Genomic DNA, 15,058 nt, shown 5'->3' on the forward strand with positions numbered 1-15,058 from the left:
TGGAGGAGGCCTGGCTGAGGTTGCAGCAGCAACAGCTGGTCCTAGATAGGGAGGCCTTTGCTGTGGAAAGGGAAAGGCAGGGGTTGGGGTTAGTTCCCCATGGTGGCAGCAGCAGTGTCAGGAGTTATGGGGTCAGGGAGGACACCATTGACTCTAGAAACTTACATAAAATTGTTACCCCATACAAGGTGGGGGATGACATCCAAAAGTTTGCTGCACTTGAGAGGGCCTGTAAAGTACAGAGGGTCCCTCATAGGCAGTGGGCTGCTATTCTTTGTTTGTCCTTCTCTGATAAAGGGAGGGACAGACTCCTCACTGTCAGAGAGGAGGACTCAGATAACTATGATTTTCCAAAACATGCACTCATAGATGGTTTTAGGTTCACCACAGAGCAATACAGAATAAAGTTTAGGGAAACCAAAAAGGAATCCTCACAGGATTGGGTTGACTTTGTGGACTGTTCTATTAAAGCTTTAGAAGGTTGTTTACATGGCAGCAAAGTGTCTGACTATGAGGGTCTATATAATCTTTTATTGAGAGAGCATATTTTGAATAACTGTGTGTCTCATTTGTTACACCAATACTTGGTAGACTCAGATCTGACCTCTCCCCAAGAATTGGGAAAGAAGGCAGACAAATGGGTCAGAACCAGGGTGAGCAGAGACGCTCATACCGGGGATGACAAGGAAAAGAAGAAAAATGGTGAAAAATCTAAGGACACGCATGGGGCAAGCATAAACATAAAGATGCCTCTTCAGGTCAACAACACTCCTCTGGGGATGGGGATAAAACGTCTTCTTCTTCCTCTTCTACACACAATAAAAAGCCTTGGTGCTGTGTTTGCAGAGGTAAAGGCCATAGGCCTGGAGATAAGTCCTGTCCAGGTAAAGCCCCTGAGCCTACCACCAGTAATACGTCCACTTCAACTTCTAGTGCCCCAAGTAGTAGTAGTAATAGTGGTGGGACTATTGGCAATAGTCAAAGCAAAGGTGTGGTTAGGTTCACTTTTGGGTCCATCAGAGAAACTGGGGTAGGTGTAGAAACCCCCAAGACAGTTTCTGTCTCACCTGGTGGCACTGGCCTTACCACCTTGGCTGCTTGTCCCCTTTACATGAATAAGTACAAGAAGTCAATTGAAATAAATGGTGTTGAGGCCCAGGCCTACAGGGGCACAGGTGCCAGTATCACTTTAATGACTGACAACTTGGTGTCACCTGCACAACACCTCCTTGGACAGAAGTACCAGGTTACTGATGTCAACAACTCCACTCAGTCTCTCCCCTTAGCTGTAGTGCAACTTGGCTGAGGTGGCATTACTGGCCCTAAGCAGGTGGTGCTACCATCTAGCTTACCTGTAGACTGTCTCTTAGATAATGACCTAGAGGCCTCAGGTTGGGCTGATGTAGAGTTAAGGACCCATGAATCTATGCTGGGTACCCCTGAGGAATTGTTTCCTCTCATTTCAAGTGAAATGAAAAAGCACAGCAGCGAAGGAGCCCTGAAGCCCCAGCATCCTCCTCGCCCCACAGGTAAAAAGGGTATCAAAGTATCCCTTCCGCATCCTACCACTAAGGATACCGTTCCTGTGGTGGGAGATAGCTCTCCTAGGGTGGAATCTGTACCAGGGGAGTCCACAGCTAAACTCCCAGAGGTAAAAGTCACTCTCTGTGAAAACTATGAAACAGACAAGGAAAACTGCACCGTTTTGGTAAATTTGGAGAAACCCCCCAGCCCTCCCACAGAAACGTTAGTGCAGCACCCCTGCACTACCTCTAAAAACATAGGACAGCATCCCTGTACTTATGTGGAGCCTTTTGGACAGCAGCCCTGTCCTGCTCCAATCCAAGAGGGACAGCAACCCTGTCATCTCTTAGAGCCATAAGGACAAACTTTTTGCTCTGCTCCAGCCTTGCTAAGACAGCATCCCTGTCTAGCAGTGCAATCCTTAGAACAGGAGCCCTGTCTTGACATAGGATCCCATGGACAGTCACATTGCCTTACATCAAAACTTTTTACTCTTACAAATAGGAAATCTCAGAGTACGCACTTGCACTGTTCTTTAGCTAAAAATCTCCAAACAGGGTGGTCCGCCTCCCCACAGGGAAGGGACCATACAGTGGATGATAAAGGGAGTAACCCCTCTATTACAGATCTACACTCTACTTATCACCACTTAGACAATAAAGTCTCAACTGGCCAAGGTTAACCTTATTGTCCTTTGTTTGGAGGTGGAGGTTGTGTGAGAAAGTAGCTTCTTTCTAGCATGGTTACCCCCATTTTTGGCATGTCTGTTGATGTATTTGACTGTGTCACTGGGATCCTGCTAGCCAGGACCACAGTGCTTATGGTTTTTGGCCTGTCTGTCATTATGTTTTAATGTTTTTGTCAGTATGCTTGACTGTGTCACTGTGATCCTGCTAACCAGTATCCCAGTGCTTATGCTCTCTCTGTTCTCAAATTTGTCACTACATACTGGTAACCCAGTTTTTCATCCAAAATGGCATACTGGTGCACCCTTATAAGTTCCTAGTATATGGTACGCAGGTACGCAGGGCATTGGGGTTGCAGGGCATCTCTATGGGCTGCAGCATTACTTTTGCCACCCAGAAGGAGCCCATGCAAAGGATTCTGCAGGACTGCCATTGCAGCCTGCGTGAAATGGTGCATCTACCCTTTCACAGCCATTTTTACTGCACCAGGTCACTCATAAGTCACCTATATCAGGCCTTCCAACCCTGAAGGCTTGGTGCAAAGTACTTGTGTGTGAGGTCACCCCTGCACTAGCAGAGGTGCCTCAATGTCATCCAGGACCATTTTCCCAGACTTCGTGAGTGCGGGGACATCATTTTACTCGTGCACTGGACATAGGTCAATACCTATGTCCAGCTTCACAATGGTAACTCTAAATATGGCCATGTAAGGTGTCTAACACCTGGGAATTGCACCCCAATACTGATTCTAGTATTGGTTTTACAATTCCATGCACTCTGGCGGCTCCACAGTGGACCCCCAGTACTGCCATACCAGCCTTCTGAGGTTTTCCAGCCAGCCCCAGCTGCTGCCACCTCACAGACAGGTTTCTGCCCTCCTGTTGCTTGGGCAGCTCAGGCCCAGGAAGGCAGAACAAAGCTTTTCCATTGGGAGAAGGGTGTTACACCCTCTCCCTTTGGAAATAGGGTGTAACAGGCATGGGAGGGGTAGTCTCCCAGAGCCTCTGGAAATGCTTTGAAGGGCACAGATGGTGCCCTCCTTGCATAATCCACTCTACACTGGTTCAGGGACCCCCAGTCCCTGCTCTGGCGCGAAACTGGACAAAGGAAAGGGGAGTGACCACTACCCTGTCCATCACCACCCCAGGGGTGGTGCCCAGAGCTCCTCCACAGTGTCCCTGGGTTTTGCCATCTTGGATTCCAAGGTGGTGGGGCATTCTGTGAGCATCTGAGTGGCCAGTGCCAGCAGGTGACATCAGAACCCTCCTCTGATAGGTGCTTACCTGTGTAGCTGACCAATCCCCCTTTCAGGGCTATTTAGGGTCCCTCTCGTGGGTGTTTCCTCAGTTTCGGATTGCAAGACTTCAGCAGGAATCCTCTGCATCCTTTACATCATCTTCTACCGACGAAACTGCATCTGGACCATCCATGAACTCTACAAACTGCAACAAAGAAGCAAAGATGACTTCTGCAACATTGTATCTTCAGCTCCTGCCAGCAACTGCAATTGTTTACAGGTCGTGCATACTCCGAGAAATGCCTGTGTTCAGCCTGCACCAGGAGAACAGAAGGAATCTCCCGTGGAGTGACGGAGTCACTTCCCTGTTTCAGCAGGCACCCTTCTGCAGCGACGACCAGTGGCGTGGGTCCCATCTCCAGACGATGAGCGTGGATCCAGCAACATGGGTGGTGGACTAAAGTGACCCTGACAGTCCCAAGGTCCAGCTGTCCAACTTTGGTGGAGGTAAGAGCTTACCTCCTCACGCAAGACAGTACCCCCTTGCTCCGCATGACTTGCAGTTGCAAAGGCTTGTGTGCGACCTTCCAAGAAGTTCCTCATGCACAGCACAGCTTAGGCCCCCATCACTCCATCCTGCGATGTACAGCTTACTCAGTGGTTCTCTAATGGTGTGGGATCCCTTTGTGTTGTGCGGCGTGGGCCTCCATTTGCACCTTCTTGGTCCCCATGCTGTGGGACTCCTGTGTGCACTTCCAGGTCTTCTGAGGGCTTTCTGAGTTGCTGAGAGCCTCCTCTGTCTCCTCCTCCTGGGTAGAGGCCACCAGGTCCCTCCTGGTGCCGGGCTGTGCCATTTTCCTCTAACCAAGAGCTTTGCACGTGCCAAGGCTTGTTTTTGGAATCCAGCGACACAAACCAGACTGCAATCTTCCATCCAGTGTGGGACACCTTCTGCACCAACAAGGAACCAGCATCTGTCTTCTTGGGTGCATAACTGACTGTGTCTTCTCACCGGTGGTTCTTCTTTTGCACCTTCATCCGGGCTAGCAGGGACTCCTGTTCTCCCTGGACTCTTCAGTGATCCTCGACTTGGCCCCCTTCTTCCACAGGTCTTCAGGTCTAGAAATCCATCATTGTTGTATTACAGTCTCTTCTGGTTCTTCCATAATCTTCTATCACAACTTCTTGTGTGATTCAGGAAACTTACTGTGATTTACTCCTGTTTTCCTGGGCTCTGGGGTGGGTTCTAGTACTTACCTTTGGTGTTTTCTTACACTCCCAGCGCCCCTCTACACACTACATTTGCCTAGGTGGAAACTGACTTTGGCATTCTACTATTTTAGTATATGGTTTGTGTTCCCCCTAGGCCCATTGTAACCTGTTGTGATTTTCACTATTTGCACTGTTTTCTAGCTGTTTTTACAGCTATTTCTGCATTCTGGTTTATATACTGTGTATATTACTTACCTCCTAAGGGAGTATAGTCTCTAAGGTATTTCTGTCATTATGCCACTAAAAATAAAGTACCTTTGTTTTTGTAACACTGAGTATTTTTTTCATGTGTGTGAGTACTGTGTGACTACAGTGGTATTGCATGCGTTGCATGTCTCCTAGATAAGCCTTGTCTGCTCGGCTACAGCTACTCCTAGACAGCCCGGCTTCTAGACACTGACTACATTTCACTAATAAGGGATAACTGGACCTGGTATAAGGTGTAAGTATCTTTGGTACCCACTACAAACCAGGCCAGCCTCCTACATACAGACCCTATGTTGGAAGACCACTTGCAGTTTAACATCCCTGCTCTTGTGGGAGAATTGTGCACGACTGCTTCCTCAAGCACCCTGATAATTCTGGACTCTGGGGTGGTGCTCCTGGGGGAGGGTACAGGGCCCCAGTGGGAAGGACCAGGGTCAGGCTGCCATCTCTGACCTGGTGGAAGGGAGAGTGGACAAAGGGTGCCAGTCACCTAGGGCTACCGCCCCCCACCCTCTGAATTCACAGTGGTTAGAGAGCCCTGAAGGACCTAGGGTCTGGCCCTTGTCACTGACAGCTGTCCTGGCAAACAGAGTTGCCCCTTATGAGGGCAGGAGTCGCAACCCAGGGGTGGAGTGGGACACGCCATTGTGTTGGCCAGGGTGGTACTGTCTCCCCCCTGGGATACATCTGTGAGAAAAGTAAGATTAGGTGCTGCACAGATTGTATCTGCAGGTGAGAAAAGCCCCATGTTTTAGCTTAGTGGGCCCTATTAGAAAGGACAGAGGGATCCAGCTGGGTTCAGGGAGGAGTGGCACGGGAACATTCCCCGCTGTTGCGGGTCAGGGTCCATGTACTATTCCCGCAATGGGGGAAGTCCTCTAAGGTACTGATTGGTCTCCCCTGGCTTAGGTTGGTGGGGGTTGTGTTGGACATGGCCCTTTTTTGCAGAATAATTGCCAAATTGTAGGAGGCTGGACTGGCTTGTAGTGAGTACCAAGGGGTACTTGCACCTTGCACCAGGCCCAGTTATCCCTTATTAGTGTATAGGGTGTCTAGCAGCATAGGCTGATAGATAATGGTAGCTTAGCAGAGCAGCTTAGGCTGAACTAGGAGACGAGTGAAGCTCCTACAGTACCACTAGTGTCACTTGCACAATATCATAAGAAAACACAATACACAGTTATACTAAAAATAAAGGTACTTTATTTTTATGACAATATGCCAAAGTATCTCAGAGTGTACCCTCAGTATGAGGATAGCAAATATACACAAGTTATATGTACACAATACCAAAAATATGCAGTATAGTCTTAGAAAACAGTGCAAAAAATGTATAGTTACAATAGGATGCAATGGGGACACATAGGGATAGGGGCAACACAAACCATATACTCCAAAAGTGGAATGCGAACCACGAATGGACCCCAAACCTATGTGACCTTGTAGAGGGTCGCTGGGACTATTAGAAAATAGTGAGGGTTAGAAAAATAGCCCACCCCAAGACCCTGAAAAGTGAGTGCAAAGTGCACTAAAGTTCCCCAAAGGACAAAGAAGTCGTGATAGGGGAATAATGCAGGAAAGACACAAACCAGCAATGCAACAACAATGGATTTCCAGTCGAGGGTACCTGTGGGACAAAGGGACCAAGTCCAAAAGTCACAAGCAAGTCGGAGATGGGCAGATGCCCAGGAAATGCCAGCTGTGGGTGCAAAGAAGCTTCTACTGGACAGAAGAAGCTGAGGATTCTGCAGGAACAAAAAGGGCTATAAACTTCCCCTTTGGAGGACAGATCCCTCTCGCCACGGAAAGTCGTGCAAAAGTATTTTCCCGCCGAAAGACCGCCAACAAGCCTTGCTAGCTGCAAATCGTGCGATAAACGTTTTTGGATGCTGCTGTAGCCCAGGAGGGACCAGGATGTCGCAAATTGCGTCAGGCAAGAGAGGGGACATCGAGCAAGACAAGGAGCCCTCTCAGCAGCAGGTAGCACCCAGAGAAGTGCCAGAAACAGGCACTAAGAGGATGCGTGAAACGGTGCTCAACCGAAGTTACACAAAGGAGTCCCATGTCGCCGGAGACCAACTTAGAAAGTCGTGCAATGCAGGTTAGAGTGCCGTGGACCCAGGCTTAGCTGTGCACAAAGGATTTCTGCCGGAAGTGCACGGAAGCCGGAGTAGCTGCAAAAGACGCGGTTTCCAACAATGCAGTCTGGCGTGGGGAGGCAAGGACTTACCTCCACCAAACTTGGACTGAAGAGTCACTGGACTGTGGGAGTCACTTGGACAGAGTTGCTGGATTCAAGGGACCTCGCTCGTCATGCTGAGAGGAGACCCAAGGGACCGGTAATGCAGTTCTTTGGTGCCTGCGGTTGCAGGGGGAAGATTCCGTCGACACACGGGAGATTTCTTCGGAGCTTCTAGTGCAGAGAGGAGGCAGACTACCCCCACAGCATGCACCACCAGGAAAACAGTCGAGAAGGCGGCAGGATCAGTGTTACAGAGTTGCAGTAGTCGTCTTTGCTACTTTGTTGCAGTTTTGCAGGCATCCAGCGCGGTCAGCAGTCGATTCCTTGGCAGAAGGTGAAGAGAGAGATGCAGAGGAACTCTGATGAGCTCTTGCATTCGTTATCTAAAGTTTCCCCAGAGACAGAGACCCTAAATAGCCAGAAAAGAGGGTTTGGCTACCTAAGAGAGAGGATAGGCTAGCAACACCTCAGAGAGCCTATCAGAAGGAGTCTCTGACGTCACCTGGTGGCACTGGCCACTCAGAGCAGTCCAGTGTGCCAGCAGCACCTCTGTTTCCAAGATGGCAGAGGTCTGGAGCACACTGGAGGAGCTCTGGACACCTCCCAGGGGAGGTGCAGGTCAGGGGAGTGGTCACTCCCCTTTCCTTTGTCCAGTTTCGCGCCAGAGCAGGGCTAAGGGGTCCCTGAACCGGTGTAGACTGGCTTATGCAGAAATGGGCACATCTGTGCCCAACAAAGCATTTCCAGAGGCTGGGGGAGGCTACTCCTCCCCTGCCTTCACACCATTTTCCAAAGGGAGAGGGTGTAACACCCTCTCTCAGAGGAAGTCCTTTGTTCTGCCATCCTGGGACAAGCCTGGCTTGACCCCAGGAGGGCAGAAACCTGTCTGAGGGGTTGGCAGCAGCAGCAGCTGCAGTGAAACCCCAGGAAAGGCAGTTTGGCAGTACCAGGGTCTGTGCTACAGACCACTGGGATCATGGGATTGTGCCAACTATGCCAGGATGGCATAGAGGGGGCAATTCCATGATCATAGACATGTTACATGGCCATATTCGGAGTTACCATTGTGAAGCTGCATATAGGTAGTGACCTATATGTAGTGCACGCGTGTAATGGTGTCCCCGCACTCACAAAGCCTGGGGAATTGGCCCTGAACAATGTGGGGGCACCTTGGCTAGTGCCAGGGTGCCCACACACTAAGTAACTTTGCACCTAACCTTTACCAGGTAAAGGTTAGACATATAGGTGACTTATAAGTTACTTAAGTGCAGTGAAAATGGCTGTGAAATAATGTGTGCATTATTTCACTCAGGCTGCAGTGGCAGGCCTGTGTAAGAATTGTCAGAGCTCCCTATGGGTGGCAAAAGAAATGCTGCAGCCCATAGGGATCTCCTGGAACCCCAATACCCTGGGTACCTCAGTACCATATACTAGGGAATTATAAGGGTGTTCCAGTAAGCCAATGTAAATTGGTAAAATTGGTCACTAGCCTGTTAGTGATAATTTGAAAGAAATGAGAGAGCATAACCACTGAGGTTCTGATTAGCAGAGCCTCAGTGAGACAGTTAGTCACTACACAGGTAACACATTCATATAGGCCACAACCTTATGAGTACTGGGGTCCTGACTAGCAGGGTCCCAGTGACACATAACAACCATACTGAAAACATAGGGTTTTCACTATGAGCACTGGGCCCTGGCTAGCAGGATCCCAGTGAGACAGTGAAAACACCCTGACATACACTCACAAACAGGCCAAAAGTGGGGGTAACAAGGCTAGAAAGAGGCTACTTTCTCACACAAATGTTTTGCCTCCTTCCTCTTATTTTTTCTGACCTGTTTTTGGTTGGCTTTAGGACTCTGGGCACTTTACCACTGCTAACCAGTGCTAAAGTGTACATGCTCTCAGTCTAAATTGTATTGGTGATTTGTTTCCATGATTGTCTGATGCAGTGGATGGTTGCATCACAGAGCAATTGCTACAGGGGCTTTACAACAGCCATTATGTAATTGTTGGACATATTTCAGTAAAGTAGACATGAGTGACACAGCAATTTCAATGTTCTTTGATCTCTTTTGGGTTTCTTTGGGGACTGTATTCCTTTCTTTTCAGTCCTATTTTCCTCCAGTCCCTTTAGGACCTCTCCTTTACATCAAAGAGATTAATGAGCTAGGGGAAAAGTGGAAGGAGTTTTAAAAAAGAATAAAATTGACTGTTCCTTGGTAGATATGCTGGGGTACGTCATGAGAAGCAAGTTGTCTTAGGAACCGGTTAGTTTTTTTGTGCCCTGGACATGGACTGGGGTGGTGTATACCAGGTCATCGGTGATTGAGAGCAGGCGGATCTGTGTCCACAACTGATGTGTCTGTGCAGAAATCCCTGGCAGTGGACATGTTCATGAACCCAGGCCCAGGCGAGGGATGCTCTTACATTTGTGCAGCCACTACATTGGTTGACACCAGATGTCCAATGGGAGAGCTGATAATATTGCATAATTTTGTCAGCAGTCCGAACTCATGGCTTTGTTTCCTCATAAAGTTTCATTTGTGAGAGCAACTCTAAAGGATACTGTGCTTAATTGCCATAGAGCAGTGTACGCAACAGAAACATGTAATTCAGAGGTCCTAGTTATTCAGTGCACATTCCACCTATCAACAGTGTCTCAAAGACATGAACATAATCAGTATATTCAGATTGTTGAACAGACATTGTAAAGAGTCACAGGTCAATGGATGGTCCACAGATGCTCTTGCGCTCTTTGGCACAACCCATAACAGTGCAGCAACTGCTAAAACAGTCACTGGTGAGTAAAGTGAAACCTCAGTGAGCTAGGGCGTATTATTTGCTTGATTATGAGGTGGGCATGGGAGAGGACCTATGGGTCTTTCTTAAGTTACTGATTCTGGACAGTAATTCCTCCAACCCATGCCCAGTTATAAGGCCCTTGCTGATTCACCCTAACAAGCACAGCATCTGTTGATCAACAATTTTGGATGCATCATTGATTTTGAAAATCAACATTTTCATGGGAACTAAGAAAGTGTTGCATTATATTTCACTTGTAATTGGTATGACACCTTGGGTGAATGTTTGAGCATGTTATTAGGAATATTAGGAGAAAGAGAGAAGTTCTAGAACATCTTTCAACATGCGTGCATTGGATTTCTGTGCACAGGAACTTATTCCAGCTGCACAATCAGAATTATCCCTGTAGTTTTAATCAGGGCATGTGTTTAATATATTTATTTGTAGCAATGCAGCAGCTAACTCTTGCAAAACATGCTTCAATAGTACCAGAGGGCAGCTTAGTTCACATCCTTAAAATTGAGAGCTGCTTGAGTGTGACATTGATATATCAAACACTATAGAGAGTTAGGCTTGTGATTGTCTGTTCCCTTTATATTTATTCTCCTTAAGGCTGACATGGTTTCGCTCTCTTTAGAGTTGTGAAAGTACCACTGTAGGATAATTATTGGCCATGGCTACATTCAGTCACTGTTAGATATCTCAATTCAGTCCCCTGAATCAAATCACTTACTGTAAATGGAAACTGGTCCAGAATAAGAACTTTCCAGGGTGGAGAACAAGAAGACCAGGGTGTAAAAGAATATGTTGAATTCCATAGTGCCTGCTTGTATTGATCTGCTATCTTTACCTTCTTCCTATGATGGGGAAAGAGAAATACAGTATAATTTTACATAAAATACAGATATACTTTTAGGAGATTGAAGTAAAGAACTATGTGGCAAGACGTCTACTACTATATTTTCACATGCAACAGGTATCCATGCTACATCCGCAAAATGCCTGATTGTCACATTTAAACAAAGTGCAAAAATCACTGCCATATCTTTGTGCCTATATATACAAATATGTATTACCCAGTGATAGTTGCCTCTGGGTAGCTATGGTTAGGGCCATGTTTCCATAGGAAAAGCATTTTTTGGTGTACTGATAACTTGGGTGCCCTTTGATGAATCTTCACCAAACTTTAGAAAGAATGGTCTTCCACCTCAGCCCCTTTCTGGAAAGTTATGGTGTTATCTGTTAAGTGGTTGCAGAGAAAAAGGGGGGTGCAAAACGCATGTTGCCCATTCATTTTTCTCCAGGAATATTAAACACAGCTAAAAATTAAAACGCCTGAACAAATTTATACCAAACCTGGCAGAAAGTTAGATTTTGGTCCAGAATCAGTGTTTTTTGTGATTTGGTGTAAATCCGTTCAGTAGTTTTTGAGCCATTAAAGCCCATATTTATACTTTTTTAGCACCACATTTGCGTCATTTTTTTACACAAAAGCGGGGCAAAGTTACAAAATACAATTGTATTTTGTAAGTTTGCACCGCTTTTGCATCAAAAAGCGGCGCAATTGCAGCGCTAAAAAAGTATAAATATGGACCTAAGGCTCAAAAACTTTGCATATGTTACACGCGGGCTGACAACCCTCAAGGTGAAAAGGGAGAGGGTGTGACATAATGGCCTGAGCTGCCGCCATCTAAGTTGGGGAAACCAGGTTCAAGTCTCGGCGTCAGTCAACATCCTGTGATTATGGGCAAATGACTTAGGGCCTGATTTAGGTTTCAACGGATGGGTTACTCTTTCACAATTATGATGTCTTGGAAAGTGGATTATTGATAAGGGCACATAAGTACCTACACTTAGCAATAAGCAACAAACTCCCCCTAGATCCAGTTAGGTCTCAATAAATTAATCCCAGTTCAACCCTTGGTAGCTTGGAAATGAGCAGTTATGCTTAACTTAGGAGACTGGTGTGTAAAGCATTTAAAATCACAAAACAGTAAATAAGCGAAACACAAAACACAATAAAATTCCAATCCTGAATTAGATGAATAGATTATAATGTTATCTTTAAAATGTCACTAAAATGACAAAAATTGAATAAAGGGAGACGGAGATATGATTTTTTAAAGAAAATAGCACATAGAAACTAAGGCTCAGATTTAAGAGGGCCTAGAGCCATTCTAATGCCACATTAGCCCCATTTTTTTACGTTAATGTGGAGTTGGAAGGCCAAAATGCTGCCACATATTTGCAAAGTGGCGCAATGCTTGCATTGTGCCACTTTGTAACTCCTTTCACCACATTATGCCTGTGCCAGGCATAATGTATGCAAGGGGGCGTACCGGCGCTAGGGGGGGCGAAAAAATGGCGCAAACAAATCAAAAAGATTTATTTCCGGCATTTTTATTGGCATTTTTAACGCCAGCTACAAGCAGGTATTAAAGGGAGGCTCCCATTGTTTTCAATGGGCCTCTTGGTGCTTTGCAGGATTAGCGCCAACATCTTTGAAGCTAATCCTGCAAAGCGCTGGATTATCGTAAAACATTATGTCATTAGTACCTCTGACTACCGCCATGGTGCACCATATTTTAAATACAGCGCGTACATGGTGCCGTTAGAGGGGCGCTAATTGGCGCAAGAAAAGTGGCCCTGCACAAGGTGCCACTTTTCATACATCTGCTCCTAAAAGTGCCAATGTAGACATCTGGTCGCACTCGACCAGGACAAATCAAAATTTGAGGCCTACCACGATGGAGTCCTGCTCGGCTACAGTGAGCTGGAGGCCTTAGTCAAAGTTTTACCTTCTGACTTAGGGGTTTCTTATGACCCCGGTGGTCGGTGGTAATATGGAGGAAAGTACTGCCAACAGACTGGCGGTACTTTCCTACATATTATGACATTGGCAGTTTGGCAGAAGCCAAACAACCATTGTACCCCACCGCCCACCAAGGCAGTAACGGCCGCTGGGCTGTAGATAACAATCTCCACCCCTGCGGCTGTCACTATGCCGCCTGCGGGATCATGACCCCACCTACCGCCATGGTTTCCGTGGCTTCCTTACTGCCACAAAAAACATCCCCCCACACACACACAGCACCCACCGCCCCGTTCCCCTTTCGGAGCACCCACTTACCTGTGTTCAGGGGGTCTTCCAGCAGCAGCGTCCGCCAGCAGAACACCGCCAGGCTGTATTATTAGTCATAATACTGACGGCGGCAGACTACTGGCATGGCTCTGGACAACGGTCTTTTGGCGGCCATCGCCGCGGTGGTAGGTGGTTATTACCGCCAGGGTCCAAATGAGGGCTTTAGTCTTTTTTCAGGACGAGTTTCTTCACTGGGACGAAATCGCAAGTTCGATCTGACCTACCTGGAGCCCTCTTCGGATACACATCGCAGGAGACCTTGGTAAAGAATTTTATCTTTGGATTTATACAATGTTTTGCGATGGAAATGTTCATCTGAGCCGAACTTGAAATTGGATCTGACCTACTTGGAGCCCACTTCGGATACGCTTTGGGGGAAACCTTGGTCAACATTTTGCGATGTTGGGCGACCCTCCAAAGCAAGCCGATTTTGAGTCGACATTGTCAGATTATCTTTCCACAAGCCCCCGGTAGGTTCCTGGAAGTCTGGGGCTCTGGAGCTTTTCAGCGGTACGAACCTGCAAGTGAGGCCGGGTAGCAGTCAACATAAGCCAGCTTGATTCACATCGGCCGATCGGTCCACTTATTGTAGGAAAGTACCATCTTGCCTAGCATGCTACCCCCATATTTCAATGTATATATGTTGTTTTAGTCTATGTGTCACTGGGACCCTGCCAGGCAGGGCCCAAGTGCTCATAAGTATGTGCCCTGTATGTGTTCCCTGTGTCATGCCTAACTGTCTCACTGAGGCTCTGCTAACCAGAACCTAAGTGGTTATGCTCTCTCTTCTTTCCAAATTTATCACTAACAGGCTAGTGACTACATTTACCAATTCACATTGGCATACTGGTACACCCATATAATTCCCTAGTATATGGTACTGCGGTACCCAGGGTATTGGGGTTCCAGGAGATCCCTATGGGCTGCAGCATTTCTTTTGCCACCCATAGGGAGCTCTGACAATTCTTACACAGGCCTGCCAGTGCAGCCTGAGTGAAATAACGTCCACGTTATTTCACAGCCATTTAACACTGCACTTAAGTAACTTATAAGTCACCTATATGTCTAACCTTCACCTGGTGAAGGTTGGGTGCAAAGTTACTTAGTGTGTGGGCACACTGGTACTATCCAAGGTGCCCCCACATAATTCAGGGCAAATTCCCCGGACTTTGTGTAGTGCAGTTACACCATTACACGTGTGCACTGTACATAGGTCACTACCTATGTACATCGTCACAATGGTAACTCGGAACATGGCCATGTAACATGTCTAAGATCATGGAATTGTCACCCCAATGTCATTCTTGCATTGGGGGGACAAATCCATGATCCCCCGGGTCTCTAGCACAGAACCCGGGTACTGCCAAACTGCTTTTCCGGGGTCTCCACTGCAGCTGCTGCTGCTGCCAACCCCTCAGACAGGTTTCTCCCCTCCTGGGGTCCAGGCAGCCCTGGCCCAGGAAGGCAGAACAAAGGATTTCCTCGGAGAGAGGGTGTAACACCCTCTCCCTTTGGAAATAGGTGTGATGGCTGGGAGGAGTAGCCTCCCCCGGCCTCTGGAAATGCTTTGATGGGCACTGATGGTGCCCATCTCTGCATAAGCCAATCTACACCGGTTTAGGGATCCCCCAGCCCTGCTCTGGCGCGAAACTGGACAAAGGAAAGGGGAGTGACACTTCCCTGAACTGCACCTCCCAGGGGAGGTGCCCAGAGCTCCTCCAGTGTGTCCCAGACCACTGCCATCTTGGAAACAGAGGTGTCTGTGGCACACTGGACTGCTCTGAGTGGTCAGTGCCAACAGGTGACGTCAGAGGCTCCTTCTGATAGGCTCTTACCCCTCTTGGTAGCCAATCCTCCTTCCTAGGTAGCCAAACCTCCTTTTCTGGCTGATTAGGGTCTCTGCTTTGGGGAATTCTCCAGATAACAAATGCAAGAGCTCACC

At 47.5% G+C, this 15,058-nt stretch overlaps 1 protein-coding gene across 1 annotated transcript in view; it reads right to left on the bottom strand.

Annotated features, from left to right (window-relative positions):
• Positions 1-15,058, bottom strand: part of LOC138251300 (uncharacterized) — a 66,554-nt gene that overhangs the window by 35,768 nt on the left and 15,728 nt on the right. The window contains exon 2 of the mRNA XM_069205639.1: positions 10,708-10,831. Within this exon, the coding sequence (XP_069061740.1) occupies positions 10,708-10,792 (85 nt within the window). The 5' untranslated portion in view covers positions 10,793-10,831. The remainder of the gene's footprint in view (positions 1-10,707; positions 10,832-15,058) is intronic.

This window comes from Pleurodeles waltl, chromosome 1_2 (genome assembly GCF_031143425.1).
Source record: "Pleurodeles waltl isolate 20211129_DDA chromosome 1_2, aPleWal1.hap1.20221129, whole genome shotgun sequence".
Taxonomy (NCBI): domain Eukaryota; kingdom Metazoa; phylum Chordata; class Amphibia; order Caudata; family Salamandridae; genus Pleurodeles; species Pleurodeles waltl.